The 24290-nt window shown below is 46.1% G+C and overlaps 1 protein-coding gene across 3 annotated transcripts in view; it reads left to right on the top strand.

The window, feature by feature from the left end:
* Positions 1-24290, top strand: part of LOC147438958 (bacterial hemolysin-like protein) — a 66952-nt gene that overhangs the window by 7178 nt on the left and 35484 nt on the right. For 2 of the 3 annotated variants that reach the window (XM_086484916.1, XM_086484915.1), the window contains exons 2-3: positions 21444-21541; positions 21618-21720. In XM_086484916.1, coding sequence (XP_086341042.1) covers positions 21444-21541; positions 21618-21720 — 201 coding nt within the window. The remainder of the gene's footprint in view (positions 1-21443; positions 21542-21617; positions 21721-24290) is intronic. The other variant, XM_086484914.1, reaches the window with a different exon arrangement.

Genomic DNA, 24290 nt, shown 5'->3' with positions numbered 1-24290 from the left:
ACTAAGAAGACCGTCTCCCCACTGTAAAAATGCTCGAGCTAACTGTAACTGGTTCCTAGTCCAGGAAGGACCACTATCCATGTCAGGTGAAGCGGAATTGAAATGGTGACGATCTAGATTTTACACTTCCACAAAACCTTTACTTCTTTTCCTTGTGTTAGTGATTGCTCTTAGCTTGAATGATGGTTCCTTTTATCTTTACTCTAGAGAGAATGAGAGAGTGCGGTAGAGATGTGTAGAGGGAGAGAGAAGAGAACGACACTCGATGGGGTCCCAACCATCCCTCTCAAGGGCCCCCCTGTGGTATTTGCTTTAAATTGCGTAAATGGAATGTACACACAATGCAATACCTCAAATGTAGACTCTATAGACTCGGATGATGACTTTTGCCGCGGTAACTCCTCAAGACGAGGCATCTTCGGGGCTGATTTGATGCACCTTTGGATCCTTCTCGATGGGGGATTGCAGACGGCCACCAAGGGGAAGATTTGGGGCTGAATTGCGCTCCCAATGTGGGAGGAATGGTGTAACGTGTGCACTTCACTTGCGCTACGTGAACATGCTTCTGCTACAGTCTATCATGAGTCATTAGCTTAGGATTGAGCCTGGCACTTTGTGAGCCTCTACCAAGACGTGCATGCCCAGGCCGGTCATAGTTCCATATCTTCTCTTGCACAGTATATAATTACATCACTTAGGCATTTACTACACATGAACCACCCCTCAAAGTGCATTTTATTAATAAGTGACTTTTCATTTACCCTTGTTGGAATGGCTGCCCGACCCAGGCATTTCCACCTATATAAGAATCCTATGGGCGCCAATAGAAGGTAGAAGACATCAGGGGCCAGGAGTACCATGCAGCACCTGCAACACCACCCAACCCTTGGCGTTTTTCTCACAGCCCAAAAGGACCAGCGTTTTCAGCCTAGAAGAACCTATAGTACCTGGTCGTCAACATCATCGTCGTCGACATAGATCCACAGAACCTCGTCGTCGAGGTCACTGTTTACATCGCAAAAGACCTACATCCACAGTATCCACCTCTTTGGAAGATTTTTCATTGGCTTATGCATCCACATTGATCAGACGCACTCAGCATCAGAAGAACAGAAAAGAATCCAAATTTAGAAGTTCGTTACAGTTGTGCCTCACCTTTAACAGGTAGGGATGTCACGTGCGCACTTCACTTGCGCTACGTGGACATGCTTCTGCTACAGTCTAGCATGAGTCATTAGCCTGGGACTGAGCCTGGCACTTTGTGAGCCTCTAGCAGGACGTGCATGCCCAGGCCGGTCATAGTTGCATACCCTCTCTTGCACAATATACCATTACAACACTAAGGCATTTACTATGCATGAACCACCTCTAAAAGTGCTTTTTATTAATAAAAGACGTTTCATTTACCCTTGTTGGAATGGCTGCCCAACTCAGGCATTTCCACCTATATAAGCAACCTATGGGCGTCAATAGAAGGCAGAAGACATCAGGGGCGAGGATTACCAGTCAGCACCTACAACACCACCCAGCCCTTGGCGTTTTTCTCATAGCCTAGTAGGACTAGAGTTTTCAGCCCAGAAGAACCAATAGTACCTCGTCATCGACATAGATCCACAAAACCTCGTCGTCGACATCATCGTCGTTGACATAGACCCATCAATACCTCGTTGTCGACATCATCGTCGTCGACATAGACCCATCAATACGTCGACATCATCTCGTCGACATAGACCTAGTAGTACCCGTCGTCGTCATCATCGTCGTCGACATAGACTCCATCAAGAACCTTGTCGTCGTCATCATCGTGTCACAAGATGGGCACCACGCGCCAATAGAAAAGAACAGACTGAACAGCTTTAAGCACTTCAAATAACAACTGAACTGAAATAGAGAGAGACGACATGCGACACGGAGTGGCGGAATTCTACCCCAGAGAGTATTGGCCCCAAACCTTGGTGCCCCTTTCGGTATTTCGTTATACTGCATCAACACAGTACAAGCCGGTACTCCAAGACTTTGCACCTTCTCTAGGAAGCATGCCAGAGAATGAGCCCTAACCTCATATCTAAAGGCCCTTGGCCTAAAAAGCAATTACAGTGAAGAGCCTTCAAAACTCAAAAGCTCCTGGTCCAAAAAGCAATGCCAAAAGCTGTCAGCTTTTCGTAAATCGCGCTGGTGTACGTACAGCAGGCCACGTGTCAACCCGCCACGTCAGCAAATCAGGGTTAGGGTTAGGGTTTTGGGCAGAATTAGGGTTTTTGATTTTAGGGTTAGGGTTTCAACAGAATTAGGGTTTTGGGCATAATTAGGGTTTTTGATTTTAGGGTTAGGGTTTGAGCAGAATTAGGGTTTCGGGCAGAATTAGGGTTTCTGATTTTAGGGTTGGGGTTTCAACAGAATTAGGGTTTCGACACGTCAGCAGTTTGTTACATCTCCCCTTCTTAAAAGAGAGTAATTGTCCGCGATTACAACATATCTGCAAAACAACTCAAGTTAGCTCAAAAATTTCCGAGGGTCATTTCGAGGGACAATCAGTTTGCTCTTTTTATTAAGGAGTTAGCTTCTCCTTTCTGCTCTTTTGATCAAGGAGTTAGCTTCTCCTTTCGGCTGTTTTTATCAAGGAGTTAGCTTCTCCTTTCGTCCAGATCGGAACTCTTGATATTCCGTCGTAGTAAAATTAGCCATCACACCCAAACCGTACTGACCTTCCACGGGTGTCTTGATGCACTAAAATTACATACCCAAGCAATCTCATCCAATTAGGAATATTCATTGGTTGGCACATCACAATGCAACACAAATGCTGACATATGCATGTTACAAGACATAGAAACATAAAGCCGCCGATGAACACTCCTCTCGCATAACCTAACAAGGTCCGGGGCGGGAGATATTCAACGACTCCCTCATCACTCCTCCCACATAACCTAAAAAGGTCCGGGCCGGGAGATATAGAGGCCTTTTACAACCAAACGCCCCCCAGACCGCAGCATGAGTCGTTTGGAGGTGCTGAGAGTAACCACTACTCAAACTTCTTAATACTCCTCCCGCATAACCATCCAGGTCCGGGCCGAGAGTCACAACAACAATACTCCCCCCGTAAATAACCACAAGGGTCCCGGCCATGAGTAAAAAAACAACACTTTTCAATCATTCTGTTAGGTGCAGCGGAATGAATGTTTGCGCTTTGCTCAAGATGAGTACTCCGAACTGTGCTCAAGGTTCCTTTTGTTCTTATGGAAGGTAGAGCCTTCCGTTCTTAATGAGAGAATGCTATGATCACAAACAAAGTGAATGGACACTGTGCGTGCAAGTGTATGAGACTGAGAGATAGAGAGAGAAGAGAGATACGACACCAGAGACGTAAAACCCTCCTCCGAAGGCCCCACTCTCGTCGGCGAGAGTGGTCTACTTATGATTGCACAATCTGGTACAATGGGAATGCATGAGACTGATGCAAGTCTAGGCTATGTCGGTGATGACGATGGTGAGGACGAGACCGACCTAAGGGCTAAAATCTGCACTCTTCCTATTGCTGTCCAAAAACGGTATGGGCTGAAATCTGCGACTAGTCCAAAAACGCTGATTTGGAGGCTGTTTTCGGTGGGTCTTTGATGCTGAAAATCTGCAGGTTTAGGGATGAAAACTGAGGCTTCTTTAGGCTGAAAACTGATGGTCTTTCCGGGCTGAATCTGCTACTCTTTGGGGGGCTGAATAGGCAGATGCTTCATTGCTAAAAACATTGCCTAAAACTGTCCAAGGCTGAAATCTGCAAACGCTAGGAATGTTCAAAAACGCTAGGGCTGCAGTTTTCAGAAAATGCTAGGATCTGGGGTCTTTTGGCGATGATCCAAATGCTAAAAACGCAATGGTGATGCAGATCTAGGCGAGGGTGCTTGATGGAGAAAACGCTAGGGGAGGTTCTTGCTTGGAGGGAAGTTGCCAAGTTCTTGTTGAGAAGTTGCCCGTTGAGCTTGGCTCCTGTTGCCTCTTCTGCCAAATAGTGCTAGCTCTAGTTTGCTTATATACAAACTAAGCAAAATTGCCCTACCTACTTTCCAACAAAAGTCACTTAAAAATAATAAGTGAAAAATGTCAAAAATAGGTAAAATAGGCTAAATGCACTGGAAAATTCCCTTGAAGGATTTTGATGGGAATGCTTATGATCATGCTGTGTGCAACCAGAGGAAATGCATCTACACTAAGTGTCTGGGCATGCACGGTCTGCGAATAGACTCACAAAAGTGCTAGATTACTTCTAATCTAGACTGACTGGACCCTTGTCGTGCTGTAGCTTGTCCACGGACACATAGGGTTGGATGTGTCACGTGACATCCCCTCCTTTTCAAAGTGAGGTATTGGTACCGAACTCCATGGCGTCGAGGGAGATCGTCAATAGCATCCGGAATCCTGGAAGGGACTCTTCGCCCGCCCACTCTGATGCGTGGGTTGTGCGGTACTTGAACTTCATAAAGGTCTGCAACGCTTGCTTCTTTGGGCCGCGCCGAAGGCGACACAAAGTCTTCTGTGGCTCCTTCGATGCTTCAACTTCGTATAGAGTCATGCTTCTTTCTTCTTCAAGAAGCTCCATGGCTGAAAATTCCTGAAACCATTTCCAACACAAAACCATGAACATACCCATTCCATGTAAAGTGAGTGGAAAAAATCTTGTCTTCTCTAAAGACTGTGTATGCAATGTAGATGAACATAGAGAGGAGTGACCAACCGGTTGTTCATCAAACACATGCAAATAATGAGATCGAATCTTTTCAGTTTGATCGAAATCAATCAACTGTGGCAAATCACAATGGAAATGCCCATGCTTGGTGCTCATACTTTCATGTGCTCGTTCGGAAACTGTGTCATGCCAAGGAAGAGACATGGAATGTGACTTCCTTGAATGAATACTTTTCAGCTTTTCATGAACAATCCGCATACATCCGTGCTCATTCATGAGTGAAACATGCTCAACGTCCAATATGTCATGCCTAGGAAAAGCGATCACATGAAGACGTTGACTAAAATACAGGAAACGATCACGACTGAAACACTCGAACAATGCGTGCGTATCAATCATGCGAACACATAATACTTCCTGTGAGGTTTCTTTGGACCTAGGCTCGAGAGCCAAGATCGGTTCTTCTTCAGTGATCGAATCGTCCCGTGGGGGTTCTTTGGACCTCGCTTCGAAAGCCAAGATCGGTTCTTCGTGATTGATCGAATCTACAACGAGGTTAGCTTCGGTAGAAGAAACATCAACTAACACATCATCCTTCTTGTGAACAATCACATCCTTTTCATGCAACTCATCATGCTTGTGAGAAATCACATCTTGATCATGCAAATCATCATGCTTGTGAGAAATCACATCTTGATCATGCAAATCATGTGTGTCTTGCTTTGGAGAAGAAGAGACTGAGAGAGTCTCCTTCTCCTGAATCCGTTCAATCTTGTCCTGCATATTAGCAATGAGAGATGGAGAATGAACAATGTCCTCTCCTCCACGAATGACAATGGGAGAATCACTTTTGGCATGGAGAGTGAGAGTGTTAGTGTCATAAAATCTAATATCTAACCAACCCAAATGATTTTCTCATATTAAATTGATCACTTAATGTGGGAGAATAAACAGGAACAAGTGTTAAGATATAGATATGTGCTTATAGATCTATCTCAACACGGGGCCAATAGTAAAGGGGCCCAAATGGGAGATGGTCTATCAAGAGCAAGGCTAACCAATGGAGCATAAGACCTTAGGGTTAGCTTCATTGAAGACCTCCAATAATGTGTGTAAAAGTCCTTTGACCTTAGGTAAGCTAGGGATGAGCTTGAGGTGGGAACCCGGCCCAAACTCGAGGTGCTTGTCGTGCTTGAGGTGCTTGTCCTGCTTGAGGTGCTTGTCATGCTTGAGGTGCTTGATTAAGATGCTTGAGGTGCTTGACTGGCTCCATGCTTGAGGTGCTTGACTTGGTGCATGATTAAGGTGCTTGAGGTGCCTTGAGAAGCTTGCCTGAGATGCTTGTGGGAACACCCCCTACTTCAAGTGCTTAGTCATGCTTGATGACTAAGGGGCTTGCTCATCCAAAGTCAAAAAGATCCCTACAAGGAGGGGGGCGAGCCTACAAGGGGGGGGGATGAGAGACAACACACACACACACACACACACACACACACAAGGGAAGCCCCAGCTTGAAGAGGCAGCAAGGACACTTGTCAAGTTCCTCCTCATGTTGCCCTCATGGTGTGCCTGAAACCTATTGGTTGGCCACCCAAGGGGTCCAATGATAATAATGGATATTTAATTAATTGATTTTGCATTTATCAAGTCCTCTCTCTCAAAGGGGAAAGGGGGACACTTGTCCCAAGGCTATCCCTGTTGCTTGTAATGGCTCTTGCTTGTGATTGGCTAGGCCTGGAGGGGTCCAATGAGCTTCAAGCATGAGCTACAAGGGGGGGTCGACCCAAGCAAGCTAGGGGGGTGCTTAGGGGGTATACTCACCCACACACACTCACAAACACTCTCATTGTGTACTATGCAAAGTGCAAGAGCTCCCTCTCTTTCTCCAAGCAAGTAGAGGTTGAGAGCCTACACCAACACTCTTGGCTATGGAGTGCAAATCCATCCAAGAGCCATGCTTCAATGCTTGAGCTTGCCATCTATTTCTTCTTCATTACTATGCTATTATGTATGCTAGCACAAGAGTTATGATAAGTGAGGAACTAGCTCTTTCTCGTATGAAATGTTTCTTCTTCCTCTTCCCTACCCTCATTCCCTGCTAGCTCTCTCCACCTTCGAAGGTGTTTGAGGTCTTGGGACTGAGGCTTGGTATAGTTAAAGCTTTCTTCAAGTTTAGGTTAGTAATTGGGTACCTAGCTACAAAACACGATTAGAAAAAGACATAACCGGCATACCATTTTGCTTGAGAGCGCGCCAATCGTCCTTCAATCGTGCGAGGTACTGAGGTGGCATAAACCGCGCCTTGAGCTTGTCTTGGAAATCAGCCGAACTGAAGGACAGGGGCGTGAGTTCGTTGGCTTCCTCGAGGTGCGCGGCTAGCTGTGCCTCTTGCCATGCGTGGTACCAATTGATGGCATCACTGGCAAGGTACATAGCTGCCGTCAAAACTTTGCTATTTCCTGTCTTCTTAGTTGTCGCAAAATAAGCATTAAATTGATGCAACCAAGAATGAATAACCGTAGCATCCATCTTATCATCATACTTAATGAAAGTCAACTTCTCTGTGGACTGGATGGTTGGAATCCGCATCGTTGCTTGTGCCACTTGAAGAACTCCCATGATCTTTGGCTGGTTCGGATTTCGAAGCAAGTACTTGTCGAACCAACTCTTGAGTGCATAGTTCTCTTTGAGCCTCTCGCTCGATCTGCAAGGCCACTCTTTGAGCGGCACGCTCGGCCTCCAAGGCCGCGCTTCGTGCTGCCGCTTCCTCCAAGGCCGCGCTTCGTTCGTCGCGCTCACGTTCTAAAGCAATGCGATTTGCTTCTTGTTGTGCGGAAATTCTTTTGTTTCTTTCGTCGCGCTCGCGGTCCTTAACTTCTTGTTGTTCTGCTTTGCTTGCTAGTTGTGCCAACGCAACTCGATTCGTTTCTTGTTGTTGTGCCATCATGTCCAACATCGACTTGACCATTGCCTCCATAGAAGTTGGTACAACTCGTGGCGTAGATGGCGAAGGGGGAGGGTCGGAAAAATCTCTTGGTGTGGAGAACTCTTCGTTGCCTCTCCCATGCTCATCACCTGTATGTGAAGTATCCATTCCGCTTCGGGTGACGACCATGCACTATGATCTTTGGTTTCTTAAGTTCACGAGGAACTTGGGTTCTTGAGGGTCTTGGGTTCTTGAGGTTTTCTTTCGCTTGCAAACCGTGTTTGAGAAGGATCTTCTCTTCACCCGAGTTCTACTCCTTCCCGCGGGCGCACCCCTTGGCGGCCTTGCGCTCACACCAAGGTTGCTTTTGCCCACCTCACGTCGATTGGCCGGCCGCTAAGTGCACGGTCCGCTCTCAATGAGTGAAAAGAGACACAAGGGGAGGCTGGACAAGCCCTTCTTTCTTGGGATTCCTGTCACTCTTCAAAAAAACACGATTAGGAATCGACACGCCCAAGCGAACTTGGGTTCGTGCGACCACAACAAGAAAAAAAATTTCTTGTGATTCTTGTGGTTCTTTCCTTGAGTGATACAGAACACTGCCAAAGCTCTGATACCAATGTAAGGTGCAGCGGAATGAACGTTGTTCTTTCTCAAGATGAGTGATCCATATTCGCTCAAGGTTCCTTTTAGTTCTTATGGAAGGGAGAGCCTTCCGTTCTTAATGGAGAGTGCTATGATCACGAACAAAGTCAGTGGACATTGTGTGTGCAAGTGTATGAGACTGAGAGATAGAGAGAAGAGAGATACGACACCAGAGACGTAAAACCCTCCTCCGAAGGCCCCACTCTCGTTGGCGAGAGTGGTCTGCGATTGATTGCACAAACGGGTACAATGATGATGCATAAAACTGATGCAGATCTAGGCTATGTCGACGACGATAACTAGGATGGCGATGACGACAATAGGGCTGAAAATGGGATGGTTCTAATTGCTGTCCAAAAACGCCAACTGCTGAAATCTGTTGCGATGGAAAACACTGATTTCGAGGCTATTTTGGTGCTGCTGAAAAACGTTAGTTTGCCTGATGAAAAATGCTGAGATGCTGCTGTGTTTTAGGGCTGAAAATGCTGCTGAATCTGATGCGACTCAAGCTGAAAATGCAGCCTGATCTGCTGCTGAAAAACTCTAGGAATTCAGCCCCATAGCGATGTGATAAACGCTGGCCTCTGCAGCTTGCTAGCGATATGGAAAACGCTAGCTTCTAGGGTGTGAACCCGCAAGGTAAGGGCTGCAAAAACGCCAAGGGAATGGTTGGCGAGGGTGCACAGAAAACGCTAGGCTATGGTGAGGGAAAAACGCCAAGGCTAGTGGGTTCTTGATGGTTCTTGCTGAGAGAGGGGAGGACCTGCTGCCACAGGCCTGCTGTACTCCTGGCTCATCTGCCCTTTAGTGCTAACTTTGGTTTGCTTATATATTTTCTTACCCAAATTGCCCTACCTACTTTTGTTGAAAAGTCACTTAAATTAATAAGTGAAAAATGTCAAAAATAGGTAAAATAGGCTAAATGCATTGGAAAAATCCCCTAATTGATTCTAATAGATTCTGATTGGAATGCTTATGATCATGTTGTGTGCAACTAGAGGATATGCATCTATACTAAGTGACTGGGCATGCACGGTCTCCGAATAGACTCACAAAAAGTGCCAGATCACTTTTAATCTATCCTGACTGGACTGACGGAAACCTTGTTATGGTGTAGCTTGTCCACAGACACATAGGGTTGGATGACCTTTTACGGGTCACCGCGGCATTGTTACCACCATGAAAGGGGTAGAGAGATACTTCTTTTGGCCGAGACTCAAAAAGGATGTGGAAGAGTTTGTGCGCAGTTGGTTAGTATACCAGAAGGTCAAGTTTGACAGGCATAAGGCACAGGGATTGTTACAGCCTTTACCCATACCCACCCGCCCCTGGGAAAGTATTGCAATGGATTTCATTTTTGATCTCCCGAGAACACAGAGTGGTCACGATGGTATCTGGACTGTTATTGACAGATTTAGCAAACAGGCTCATTTCATTTTTTAGTGAAGAAAGCAGTCAAGCCGGATCACTTAGCGAGACTGTTTGTGGCCCAGATCTTCAGATTATATGGCATGCCTAAGACGATTGTCTCCGACAGAGACCCCAGATTTACGAGTTTGTTTTGGGAGGCAATTTTGTTAGACTTCACGTTTACACCACTCTGCTGCTTCACTCAGGTCTAGGCATACTTGTGCGGCTAGTATGTTCCCGGGCTGGCCACCCATGCATATCATAGATAGGCTGCATTGTCTTTCAGTCATCTCACATGGCCGCCCGCTTGGTTCATGTCCGAGCACCCTACATAGGACAGGTCCCTTATATGATGGCCACCTTTACTGAGGTCGTGGGCCTTTTCCTCATTTATGAGATGGGGGGTCGTGGACCCTGCTCGACCCATGCTTGGTGGCCTATATATAGGCTGCTAGGGTCTCACATGTCACATGGTGGTATCCCTATTCAGCCCAGGCTTGGGCGTTTTCACATAGGAGGACATGGGGGGCTGATCGCCCCCCCCCACACATCTCCCTTGCGTTCTTTGTTCCAGATGGTTGGGGGTCTCCCCGTGTTTCCATGTCCCTCTCTCTCTCTCTCTCTTCTCCTCTGTGTACACTACACGCTTCCGCACGTGCTTCTCACATGGTATCAGAGCCCAAACCACGGGTCTTGGGCATCGCTTCCGCATGGTGTACACACTCCCAAGAAGAGCAGTTTTTGGCCTGCGTTTTCTCATTCCCAGCATTGCGAACAAGCAACACCCTCTGGCGCTGGCCACTCAGCCCTTCTTCAGACATTTTGGTCGCGAAGAAAGCCCCATATCTGCCTGTTGCATTCTCAGCCAGGCATTATCCCTGCGTTTTTTTTCTTCATGGAAGACCCTCCTTGCGTTTTTTGGCAAGGTCAACAAGGAGCTGCGTTTTCAGGATTGATGCTGGGAGATGGGGAGCGCTTCTTGCCATTCAGCCCCACACTGGTCTTGCCTCCTAACATGCTTTGCATAAGAATCCTCTTCACACAGATTTCAGCAAATTCAGCCTTGTGTTACCCGCTGTTTTTTCTCAGATTTCGGCCCATTGGGGTTGTTCCTTTGATTGGTCACCCTCCTTACACCATCTGCAGTGCACTGGTTTCATTCGGGTGCATACGAGCACGCTGAAATTCGCTGCGCAGCAGCGTTTTCATCACCTCGCAGTTGAGTTTTTGGGTGGACAGCACACACTTGGCTTGCCTTTTCGACAGAGGATGGAGTTGTCTCCTGACCGGACACCATATGGTGGTGGTCCTTGCGGTCTGTTCGAGACTGCAGCAGCACACGGTAGCTTCGACATCGGCTTGATCATACACGGGCGACATCCTTGGGAGATCCATTCATTCCAGCCCTTCACAGGCGGTTGTGCACTCCAGAGGGGGTGGCGACTTGTGGTTTGCTTTGGACACACCTTTGCACTCATCAGCGGAGTTCACACGAGATATGGCCATGCTCATGGCATATGGGATTCCGACATCCCGGAGAGGACACCACCATTAGCGGTGGATAGACACTTTGACCTTGACATTGACTTTTCAGTTACTTTTTTACACAGGAGCATCTACATGGACTTAAGGAGGGGACCTTGTATCTCTTCTTGCACAGGTTCATAGCTTGGATCTACAGCCTGGAGTGGGACTTCAGTGCTTTGGACTCTCTTGGAGGGTTTCCCCACGAGATGTGGGAGATCAGGCATACTCATGTGACTACTTCCGGAGTCACCCGGAGCTTGACTTGGATGGTAGTGCAGTTGCTCCTTCACATTCCTGATCCTTTGGATTTTATACCTTCAGAGTTGCTGACACTCATCCTCGGTAACCTCACAACAGACGTCTCCCCCGACCTGGGGAGTTTGATCCGCTCCCAGCTCATCCACTTGAGAGCCACACCAGACCCGGCCAGGTCCAGTGGCTTTGTTGGCGAGATTATGCTTTGGTTGACACCGGAGGACTGGAGGCAGGAGTTACAGGCAAGTTGGTGCAGACATCCCTGTCTGACCACTGATTACCCAAATTCTCCATAGCGCAGGTTGCTTAGCCTGGCTTCTCTACATGGAGGATATTCCCCAGTGCAGACACTTAATCTGACCACACCCCAGTGCAGACTGCTTAGTCTGGCTTTACCCTCATCTTGGAGTACAGACCCTACCTACTGACAGGACACCATCCGGTGGTAGTCCGTGCGGTCACTTGACGACTGCTGCAGCTTTACGGTAGCTTCTACAGTGCAGACTGCTTAGTCTGGCTTTCCTTGATTCGGAGGACGTGTACGACGCGGATTTAACATCTCGTCTTCCTGGAGTTTGATACATCTCTAGCCACCTGGCCACTCACGGTAGCATGCTCCTGCATTCACAGGCTTCCGGTCATGCTTATGACGGTTCCTGGGCCACTGATCTTCTCCAGACGGTCTCTTGACTACAGACACCTCAGTTCCTACTTGGGCAGGACACTTGCAGGCCTATGGCACTTCTTTCTCGACAAGAAGTTGTTTCTACACACAGTTCGGGACCTTCACGTAGTACACACACTGCATATCGGCGGAGTACAGCAGTTTCTACACTACTCGTGACGGCATCTTTCCATGGAGATTTCTCGGTGATTATTACATCCCAGACTGCTGCTACACTCGTGGAGTATTGTCCTTCAGTGGACATCGCAACAGACATCTTCATCACTTGACTCACATCTTCGGCTTCATGTGGTTCGTTCAGCATCCGGTGCTGAGAGGGGGTGTTAGACTTCACGTTTACACCACTCTGCTGCTTCACTCAGGTCTAGGCATACTTGTATGGTTAGTATGTTCCCGTGCTGGCCACCCATGCATATCATAGATAAGCTGCATTGTCTTCCGGTCATCTCACATGGCCGCCCGCCTGGTTCATGTCCGAGCACCCTACATAGGACAGGTCCCTTATATGATGGGCACCTTTACTGAGGTCGTGGGCCTTTTCCTCATTTATGAGATGGGGGGTCGCGGACCCTGCTCGACCCATGCTTGGTGGCCTATATATAGGCTGCCAGGGTCTCACATCACACGGTGGTATCCCTATTCAGCCCAGGCTTGGGCGTTTTCACATAGGAGGACATGGGGGGCTGATCGCCCCCCCCCCCCACACATCTCCCTTGCGTTCTTTGTTCCAGATGGTTGGGGGTCTCCCCGTGTTTCCATGTCCCTCTCTCTCTCTCTCTCTCTCTCTCTCTCTCTCTCTCTCTCTCTTCTCCTCTGTGTACACTACACGCTTCCGCACGCGCTTCTCACAAATTTGGGAGAACATTGGCACGTGGTTGCAATTCTCGTCATCCTGAGATTGCAAATTGAGTGGTTCTAGATTTTTATATCTCAGATCAGAAGACTCAATGGGAAAATTACTTACCTTTGGTGGAATTTGCCTACAATAACATGATACACTCTTTGACGGGGAAGGCGCCATTTGAGATTGTTGAAGGTGCTGCGAAGGTTCCACCCTTCCTAAGCACGAAAGATAAATTTTTGAAGCGGATGAATATACGCGAGATTTGGACACGGCTTTTGCCAAGGTTCGCGAGACTTTGTAGAATTCTCAAGAACGACAGAAAAAGGCAGCGGATTGCCATCAAAAGGCAACAGATTGCCATCGTCGCGACTTGAAATTGAAGGAGGATGATTGGGTGCTCTTACGTTTTGAGAAGGCAGGCCTAAGAAAGAAAAAGGCCAAGGAGAGGCTTTTTCCAAAGCTCAGTATGCGATACTACGGACCTTTCCAGATCACTGAAAAGATAAATGATGTCTCCTTCTGATTGAAACTGCCAGATACTTGGAGGATTCACAATGCATTTCATGTGAGTCTCTTGAAACCTTTTAAGGGTGATGTGCCTGATGATGGGGAGCCTGATGAGCAACCCGAAGTGGAAGAAAACGAGATCTTTGTTCTTGAACAAATTTTGGCACATAAGAATACGAAGAATAAAGGTAAAGTCCGAAGGCGGTTCTTGGTTAAGTTCAAGAACTATCCTGCATTGGATGCGAAGTTGATGGAGGAGGAGGACCTAGCAGATACTCCTCAGATTGTGAAACTTTACCTCGATGCTTTTGGTTTAGCATAGTCTACTACAAATGGAACCCAAAATTCAGCTTGGCCGGAGATCTGGTGCAGTGGGATGCACAAGAGGGGAGTCACTCCGCTCCTTTGTCAACAGATGCCTTGATTTAGATGTTAGAGTCACTGATGTCTCTTTGAGCTTCAGGGATACTGAAAGATGACAGTATTCTGTTGTATGACTTTAATGAAATGGAATTCTTGATTATGATACTGATTTGTTCTTGACTTCTTTTAAGTGTAGGAACTGATAGAAGAAATGACTGCAACATTTTGGTCTGATTGATCTCAAATAGACATGGTTGCGATAGGGGTTAGTCAATCGGACATCGATGAGGTCCCGATTGGACCTAGATGCGATTGCTAGCTACATTGCCGATAAATCATGGTCTAAGATCCGAATGAATGTGGAATGTCGGTTTTGCAGGCGTAATCGCGGTCGATTACAATGCTTTCAATAGGGGGGTATGTCACAAAGTGATGACGTGGCTACCGACAACAGAAACCCTAATTTCTGCCAGAAACCCTAATCTGCAGAAACCCTAATTTCTGGAAAACCTAACCCTAATTTCTGGCTGAAACCCTAAAGTGGCTGAAATCCTAAAATTGGCGGTTGCAAATGCCACGTGGCCAGCGTACGGATTTCCGGAAAACGCGGAGCTGAAAAGCAGCCCTATGGGCGACGCAATTTGACCGAGAGAGAGAGAGAAGAATTGACTGCTTTATTTTTACTCTCTTGAGAGAGAGGGAGGGAAATTTTGCTTTTATTTTTGAAAGCTTTTGGGGCTCTACTTTTGGGCATCCCTTGTAAACAAATAAATAAGTGGTTTAGGGCTCACTCTGTAGAGCATCTGCTCACTCTGTAGAGCATCTGCTCACTCTGTAGAGCATCTGGACGCAGAGTTTGAGAGTGAAACCCTAACCGCTCTCTTGTACTTTGACATTGATTTAATAAATAAATAAAAAACCAAAAGGGGCGCCAGTCTTTGGGGCCAATATCTCTAGTCACGGAACTCCGCCGGGCCAGTGCAAATCTATTGTGATCTGTGAATTGTTTTGAAGTGGTTATTTGGTGCTGTGGTGATTGATTCTTGACTTGGAGTGTCCAAGTCTGTTACAAAGGGCCCCCCTCTCTATTGCTAGAGAGGTATTTTCTTTAGATTGCACAAATGCTGATACAATGGTCCTACATGCTGAGATGATGATGGGATCTTGCGGTAGATGCTGGGATCTGAGAGGGTAAGGGCTGGAAACTGAAAATGTTAGGGCTGATCTGGCTTTGAACTGCGATCTGATGATGAGGCTAGGGCTGAAATCTGAAAATGTTGGGATGATTCTATTGCTAAAGTTGGCGACGGGTTGGTGGCTGAAAAACATTGAAGATGCTTGTGATGCGGGTACTTGTACAATGGGTACTCGATGTCTGGAGAGGTGACCCCTAGGGTCTCCTGTATAAGAGCAAAAGTTTGGGTCGAGAAGTGTCAGATTGAGCCCCCACAACTTTATAAAATGATGCTAATATGTCACTTATTAATAAGTTAATGAACTACTAATAAGAGGAGCTTCGTATGCAGTTATTACTTAGGCTTAGAAGTAATGGTGTTGGGTGTTGTATGGGAACATTCCCCAATGCCTACACCTAGCAGACATTGGTTGTGCTCATGTGCGATCAGAGGGTACGCAACTACTCCATAGAAGTTCACAAGGGTGCCAAACACTTCCTAGGCTCTCCTAAACCCTAGAGAGAGAAGTTATAGCTTGTCTATATGCACATAGGGTTAGATGCGCACATGACATGAGAATAGGCCAATAATGAGAAAACTACCGGCGGAGCACAAGAAGAAAGCAACCCCCACTCCCAATGATCAACCATCCCCACTGCCAATCAACCCCTGGGAGATATTGAGGCACTAGCAGCTCCTCCAAGACCAAAAGGAGAGGTGACTAATTCTTACACCCCCTCTCAACTCCTAGTCCAACTGCACGACTGTGGAGCTGCTAAGTGACATCTAAAAAAGAAGCTCGTCTATCCCGTGTCTGAAAAGACAACTAGGCAAGGTACGTCTCCCTTTGCTCTCGGTCAAAAACTCTACTTAGTTGTAACTAGCACGTGCGAGTGACACTTGCTTGTACATCTAGTAGCAAATCTAGCACGCCTGAATCCCGGTGTCACAAACTGCTGGCGTGTCAAGCCCCTGAAGGACAACCAACTTGCAGATCCCAGCCGAGGGGCCTGAACCCTAAGAAGAAGGACCGGAAGTAGAAGTAGCAGAAGAAGTTTTACCAAGTTACAGAACCTCACTAAGTGGGGCAATTTTTAAAGAAGTTCCCACCAACTTATAGGACCCCGTTTGATTGAGTTAGAAGAAATGGTTCTTCGAGAAAAGAAGAGGTAAATAGTCACAATTTGGTGACAACGGACATGGCATGACCCTAGGGGGTTCGGACATTAAAGAGCAACTATGGACAACTGGCTGAAGGAAAAAATTGCTAACGTGGCTCAGCTAGCACGTGGTGCTCTCCCATTACAGTAGTGTCAAAGCTTCAAGCATCTGCTCTTAAGACGAGCACACCGATCGTCCTTTCCATGAGCAAACAATAAGATGGCGCTTCTTGATTCCGAGTATTTGCATTTCCTCCTCGACGAACTCCGTGACATACTCTCAAGGCATCCTCAAGAGAACCTACTGATTCTGCAAAACTTCCACCAGTTTTTTCAGAACTACATGTTGCCACCTTTGTTGCCTCAAGATTTCCCCTCTCGGCACCAAAAAATGCCTTCGGTCTCCTCTCGACAACCTACACAAACTTCTATTCCGATTGGGGGACTTTCCAAAAATATGGTTCAACCATTTGATTTTTACCTTGTGCCACCACCGCCACCTGAGTTTAACTATTGGAGCTCGTATGCCTACCCCTATTATCCACCTCCGGGACTTGCACAAAATCAACCCAAGGACTTCAAGGATGGTGGATCTATGGTAGAATTTTTCACTTTTTCAGGAGTGAGAGATCCGAAGAAAGCTTTACAATTCCTCTAGCAATTCAACAATATTTATGCACTTGGCAACTATACAAAAGAATTTGAGATCTCTTAAGCAAATGCTCTTTTATTCAAAGACAATGCTATGCAATGGTGGGAGTTTTATAGCCACCAAGCCTCACGCTCCGAGGACTAGGCAAGCTTTCAAGAATATTTTTGCCCAAAGTAACATGACATTTGGATGTTGCTGCTGTCCGCCATCAGATTTGAGGGATTGTGAAACCGGCCAGTAGGGTGGTAGACTTTGGCTTTCACCCGAAACTTTACTTTAGACTTTAGGACACAGAGAAACTTTGCAACTAAAAACCTGTAACGAGAATTGACACTTCAAACACACACGGCTTGGAAGCTAGAGTGCTACCAAGCAAACACTGACACCTGTTGGCCCCAAAGATTGGTGCCCCTTTCGGTATTTGTTTATTGTATTCAAAGAGGGAATAAAACCTACGATTTCCTTTGAGCTGTCCCGCATAATCCGGGCTGAAAATAACCTGTTTTGGCCCGATTTTGGCAGCATAGCTGTACTAGGGCGCTTCACAGACAATATCCCCACACAATAGGTGACTTTCCCAGCGCATACGGACACTTCACAAAACCTGGCAAGAATTCGCAGCACGCTGATGATGATGAAGGTGCCGCGGATGGAAACGTTGGTGGGTGCTTGTGTTGTTGGAACTTGTACTACAGGGGTCTTGCTCTACTGTCCTTAAACAGAAGGCCAAGTGACTCTTTTATAGGTCTTTTAGCCATTTTCCCTACCTACTTTCAATAATTGTCATGTCAAAGTCACTTATTAATAAATGACTTGAGTGACTGTTCGTAAGCCTATAGGCGTAAGTGATTGTAGTGTGAAAGTGAGGGTATGCAACTATGACCTGCCTCATCATGCACGTCCTTCTAGAGGCTCACACACAACTCAAAGTAAGAGGGGACGGGGAGAACGGGCCCCTGCCGTTATCGAAACGTGTTCCCACTTGAGCCAGGCACCCGGAATGGGTATGGGATCGGAACGGCGTTCCGTCCAGAGTAGTAACCGGAATGTTTGTCGGAATGGGGCTGGAACGGGAGTTCGGCTGCAAAACGAGCCGGCCGGAACGGAAATTTTGAAATTCAAAATTCTGACCGTCTTTAAAAAAACCGGGCCGTTTAGGAGGCAACGTTTGGGAATGGGGGGGGGGGGGGGGGGGGGGGGGGGTTATCCTATATAATGGCTCAAGGCCTCCTTGAAAGCTCATCCCTCCCTCAAGGCTTCAAGGCTTGCCGCGACGCCGCTCACATGCTCTAGCCTCTCCCTCAAGCCTCTCTCGAGTCTCTCCGTATCCCTTGGGCCTCAAGCCTTCAAGGCTCAAGCTTGAAGCTCGGAGGTCTCTCCATCTATTCTCCCTCTCTCGAGTCTCGTCTCTCTCCTTCTCTCTTGGGTCTCAAGGCTCAAGAGTCAAGCCTCAAGCTTCAAGGCTTCAAGCTCCACTTGGCATTTCTCCCTCACTCTAGTCTCTCTCTCTTTTGCTCAAGGCTCAAGTTTCAAGCTCCATGCTGCAACCTCTCTCTCTCTCTCTCTCTCTCTCTCTCTCTCTCTCTCTCTCTCTCTCTCTCTCGTCTCGTCTCAAGCTCCCTCCCTCTCTCGAGTCTCATAGCCCAAGTTTCCGCATCAAGTGACCGTGTGCCCTTGGGTCCGAAGAAGAAGAAAGATGAAGCTTCATGGTGGGACGAAGTGTATTCCCGAGTGTTGGGAAAGGCTGGTGGTGCACGTGCATGGAAGTGCAAACTATGCGGCTTCGAACGACAATCTGGCACAACTAAAGTTAGTGCTCACCTCCTTACGCTAGAGGGACAACAAGTAGCAACATGTAAGGTGGTCAACGAGCAATTGTTGAAAGTATCTGAAGCCAAGGATGCCGCCATCAAAGCAAACAAAGTAGAGAAAGAAGCGGCCAAGCCAAAGCGTCCCACAATTGACCCCAACGACTTAGTTTTTCCCTCTTCTACACCTTTATCGGTTGGTGGTGATAGTAATGCAGCAACGGTGGAGACAGAAAGGAAGGAGGATGTGGATGCAAGTGTTGCACGCTTTTTCTATCATGATCACATCCCCTTCATAAAGGCTCGGTAAGACTATCATTTTCTCATGATCAATCATCTCGATTCTCATTCTTATCTAAATAGTAAATCCTAATACCTAATACTACTCTAGTCTCCACTTACATGCAACTTGGGATCCAAAAAGGAGGGAGGATGTGGATGCAAGTGTTGCACGCTTTTTTTATCACGATCACATCCCCTTCATAAATCTTCGGTAAGTTATCATTTTGATCAATCATCTTGATTCTCATTCTCATCTAAATAGTAAATCCTAATACCTCTTGTGTGCTTTATGTAGGTCAGGGTACTTCAAGACTATGTGCACGAGGATTGGAGAGTATAGGGCACGCTATGTGCCACCCTCTACCGAGGCCTTCCGCACTATACTCGACAAAGAGAAGGCTGTTGTGGAGATGGCAACCCTCAACATGAAGAGGCAATGGACAAAGTATGGCGTGACCCTCATTGCGGATGGATGGAGCGACACTAGGAGGTCCATTCATGGCACTATTGTCTACTCCAAAGGGGAGATGTATTTTGTCCACTCCCATGGCGCTACGGAAACAGGAAAATCAGCGGATGTGCTTGCGAGAGAGTGGGCCTCCGCCATAGAGACCATTGGGTTGGACCTTGTGATAGGTCTAGTCACCGATGGGGAGGCATCAAACAGGGCAGCCGAAGCAATTTTAGAGGGCATTTATCCTCACATCACCGTGTCCTTTTGCATGGCACATTGTTTTAACAACCTCTTGAAGGATTTCGGCAAACTACCTTGGATAGAGCCTCTCATTGCATCCACGTCCAAGGTGGTTTCTTTCATCAACAACCACAACATACTTCGGGCCGAGTTCTTGAAGCGATAGGGGGGTAAAGTGCTTCTAAAGTATTGTGAGACCCGCTTTGCCTACAACTATCTTATGGTAAGCCGCTTTGTAGAGTGTCAAAGTGCAGCGCGGCAGCTCTTCATGAGTACAGAGTTTGCTGAGACTTCCCATTCAAGTACAGTCGAGGTAGAGGATCCTGAGTTCTGGGAGTCTCTTAAGACTCTTGACAAAATGGTGAAACCAATGATCCACTTGCTTAGAGTGATGGATGGTATGCAACCTTGCATTGGTAAGGTTTATGAAGCAATGGATTGCATGGTCGAGACGCTTGAAGATCTTGAGAAGGACCCAGATAGGCTCGAAGAAATCAAAGACCTTTGCAGTAGCAGGTGGAATGCCTATAGTTTACCTCTTCATGGTGCAGCTTTTGTGTTGGACCCAGAGTTCCAGGGTGCAGGACAGGAGCATGATTCGGAGGTGAACACACATTGGAACACCTTCTTGAAGAAGCTTCACCCTGATCGTGACATGCAACGCAAAATCAAGGATTAGCTTGCATTTTACAGGGATATGTGAGGATCATTTGGGACAGCCGATGCCCAAATCGATCGCATCAAGATTTCCTCCGTCTTGTGGTGGCAAGAAAATGGTTCAGATGGTCCCGATCTTCAACAACTTCCGTCCGCATTCTCAACTAAGCGGTTAGCTCTCTCGCTTGGAGCAATTGTGGAGTGTATATAGCCACATTGCATCTAGAAAGAGAAATCGACTTGGAGTGGAAAAAGCCAATGACCTTGTTTTTCATTGCAAACTTAAGAATGCTTTGCAAGTCAGCATTCAAAATGACAGATCCTTTTCTACAATGGGAGATGGAGACAAAGGCAGCGGTGCTTGGAGAGGTAGGAGGATCTACGCATGAGGATGAGCCTACGCAGGAGGATTGGGATGATATTCATGACATCGAGGACACCACTACAGATTGGGAGGTGGAATGCTCTTCTGTCCCTAGCCGGAGGTGAACTTTAGGCATGAGTCATGACTCATTGCTCATTGGTTTTTGACATTTGTTTCCTTTGTAGCCACCGGTTTTGTCCCCCTTTTTGTAATGCACTACCACACAAGTGATTGAGTCTTGACATGTCACCTAGTGACTATTACAGTTGTTATTTAGCACTCTAGCCTCTACATGTCTTTGTAGCACCTTGGCTGGCCTTGTAAGCCATCTTTATAATCTATCATCTTTTTGCTCCAAGCTTGTGTGGAGTCTAAACTCTATTCAACTTTGAGCTAATGTTCTTTCTATGAAGAATCAAGATGCTTTTGTAAAGGATGATCCCAGCTAATGTGTTGTGTAGTGTGCAATCGCCATATGCCTTGATGCGTGACATTTTTTCCACCGTAAATTGTTACCTCTTTTGTCCAAAGATTCTTTTTTGTGGGAGGGCACGGGGATCTTTCATGTGGGCACAAATCCTAGTGTGAATGTATATATTTACTTATGATCTTAGCTCTTCTGTTGTAGCTCTAGCTCCATCATGGTACTTCCTTTAATGGTGAAGTAGGTATGTCTTCTCTTGCTTTTGAGCTGAAATCTATTTCTCAGCATTGCAGTGTAAATGTTCTCTGCATGCAAAGTGCCTGTATGGATTACAAGCTTTGTTTCTATTTGTATTGAGAGTTGAATGAACTTTTTGACATTAATTAGTGCCAAACTAAAGAAACCTCGACCGAGGCTGGATGAATTGTGTCAAGAGAGGTTCCCTCAACATAGCCGAACATTAATCCAGTCATGGATTCTCCAAGGTGAGCATGAATGCCTTATGAGGAGATAAAAAATGCAGCTTTTTGACGAGGACCAGTATTTGTGTGAGAATTCTAGGAAAGGTGCTTGTAGATGGCCAACCAGTTCTGAAGGCTGGAGTCCGTTTATCACTAAAGTCAGAGGTAAAGATCATCGCGGAGGTACCCAAATATGTTTGCAGGTATGATATTGTTCATGCTAGTCATGCAAGTACCATTCTTTATGCTGGTTGATTGAGTCACAATACTTCAACATGAGTTTGGTAGTAAATCATTTCTGCACTATATGGCTTTACCCACAGTTTACTCTAAGTAGCTAACATACCCTTTCTTTCTCTATGGTTGTATTGAGTACTGGTGCAAGGATCTTCCTCTTGTATTTGAAAAGTAAGTAATTTGCTTAAGTATCTAGTATCTCGAATAGGCAACCACATGCTGTCTGAAGTGGCAATATAGCAAGTTCACTACATTCTCCCGTTACAGGATACTGCAAGTTCAAAGCATCCTTCTTTGAAAGGGTGATATATGCAATAAGCTTATCTATTGATTTTGATTTGATAGGAAGCTTACGTGTCTGTATTAAACCTTTTCGTCAAAATTTTCAAGCCACTTGCAGGTTAGGTGTCATTACTGTCTCACATATAATGATCCAGAATGGAGAATTCTCAATCATGAGCATATGCATGTTTCCTAAAGTCTATCTTCTTAAAATGAGTATTGGTGCTGTGACTGCCACTGTTGAGCATTTTTGTGGATCTACTACTATTAAAATGGTGACACAAGGGGGTCCAATATACTTTTTTGTTTACAGGGGATTAAGCTCCTTGAGGGAAATCAATCTAATGTCAGAGTTGTGTCAGGGTTTATCACACACAAATTACCACATGGTAGTGTGCAAGAGACATATTTGTATAGGTGGGTTTGGGCTTGTCCTCGATCCATCTAGGTATATGTTGAAGAGTATTTGCAGACAACAAATTTCATTGTGTGAGGAAACATAAAAAATATTGTGCAGAAGACATATGTTTATAGGTGGATTTGGGCTTTCCTTGTTTACATAGGTGTATGTCAGAGAATTTTTTGTGGACAAATTTCTTATCGTGAAGTTTTCATCCAAGCTGCAATTAGTTCATATAGTGCTAATTTTTTAAATCTTAGTCATGTGTAATGCCCTGTCAACTACTCTCTCTCTCTCTCTCTCTCTCTCTCTGTGTGTCTCTCTCTCTCTCTCTCTCTCCGCCAGCTAGTTGTGACTGGAGAGAGTGGATCATGGTATGCACAAATGACACAATGGTTTAGCACACATGGCTTGGATATCAAGAAGCTACCACCATTTCAGTACGACCCCGATTCACCATTCATTTGCCTCTCTCATGTGGAGAGGAACTAGGTCCTTAGACAGGATCTCTGGCAGCTGTATATTAGAGATACATGGAAGAGGCTACTTTAGGATGTGATCATCATCATCGTCAACATAGAACCCATCAGTACCTCGTCATTAACATCAACATCGTCGACATAGAGCCCAACAATATCTCGTCGTCGACATCATTGTCATCGACATAGAACCGAGCAGTACCTCGTCATCGACATCATTGTCGTCGACATAGAACCTAGCAATACCCCCCCGCAATACCTAAGTACCCGCAGTATCCCTCATTACCCATCAGTACCCAGTAGTACCCAACATCAGTAGCATCAGAGTACCCATTAGCATCATCATCTCAGCATTTAGTCATTGTATCAGCATTGTGCAAGAATAAAGAAAGTACTTGCTCTGGCAACAGAGCAAGGGGGCCCTTGAGGATTTGGAACCCGACATTCGGTGTCGTCTCTCTCTCTCTCTCTCTCTCTCTCTCTTTCAGTTCAGTTCTTTCAAGTGAAGTAAAGTGCCCCTTATGTTTGTGCGAAGTACTAGATCCGAGCTAAATCCTTAAACACTTGCGCTACACCTGGCACAAGTGTCCTGCTAGTAGAATGGCTTTGCGCACGCGCGCGCGCACACACAGAGAGAGAGAGAGAGATTAATGAAATGAAATGTTATATTAACTCTCTCAAAAGGCCAAAATGACCTATGAGACGAAAAGGTTACATTGATTTGCTACTCTAGTACAGTGTCAAATGAACATAAAGATAAAGATAAATGAGGGTACCTAGAGTCGGTAGGTTTTTAAGCCTAACCTACATCTTCATCATCATCAATGTCCTCATCACATAATACATGAGAGAGAGAGAGAGAGAGAGAGAGAGAGAGAGAGAGAGAGAGAGAGAGAGAGAGAGATGATGAAACGAAATGTTATATTGAGGTTCAAAAGGCCAAAATGATTAGGACGATTGGCTTGTCTTTCTGTAGCAAAGTGATGGTACGGTTCTAGATCTGGATGGTAGCATTGTTATTATCATGCCAAGGAATGCCCAAAAGAGCGTCATAGTTGCCTAACTTCATGATGTGAAAGTCTCCCTTGCCATGGTACCCTTGGATGGTGATCGGAAGAGAGCACCAATGAGTGGTACAACGTTTTGGGTTTTCCTTGTGGCTAGCTTGGCTTTAAGTTCTTCAAAAAAACGATCATAATCAAAGTCCATCCGTTTCAAGAATTCTGGATGGATGACTCGGTGGCTCCTGGGTCGAAGAAGATAAGTGCCTTGAAGCCATTGATCTTTCCATAAGCTCTACACGATGCATTGGAACCTTCAAGAGCGATGATGAATGTCTGGAACAAGTCTCACCCAATTTTAGCTTTCTTAGCAG

The sequence above is a fragment of the Adiantum capillus-veneris genome, chromosome 16, assembly GCF_014529385.1.
Source record: "Adiantum capillus-veneris isolate H3 chromosome 16, ASM1452938v2, whole genome shotgun sequence".
Taxonomy (NCBI): Eukaryota; Viridiplantae; Streptophyta; class Polypodiopsida; order Polypodiales; family Pteridaceae; genus Adiantum; species Adiantum capillus-veneris.
This window is presented reverse-complemented; position numbering and strand designations above follow the sequence as displayed.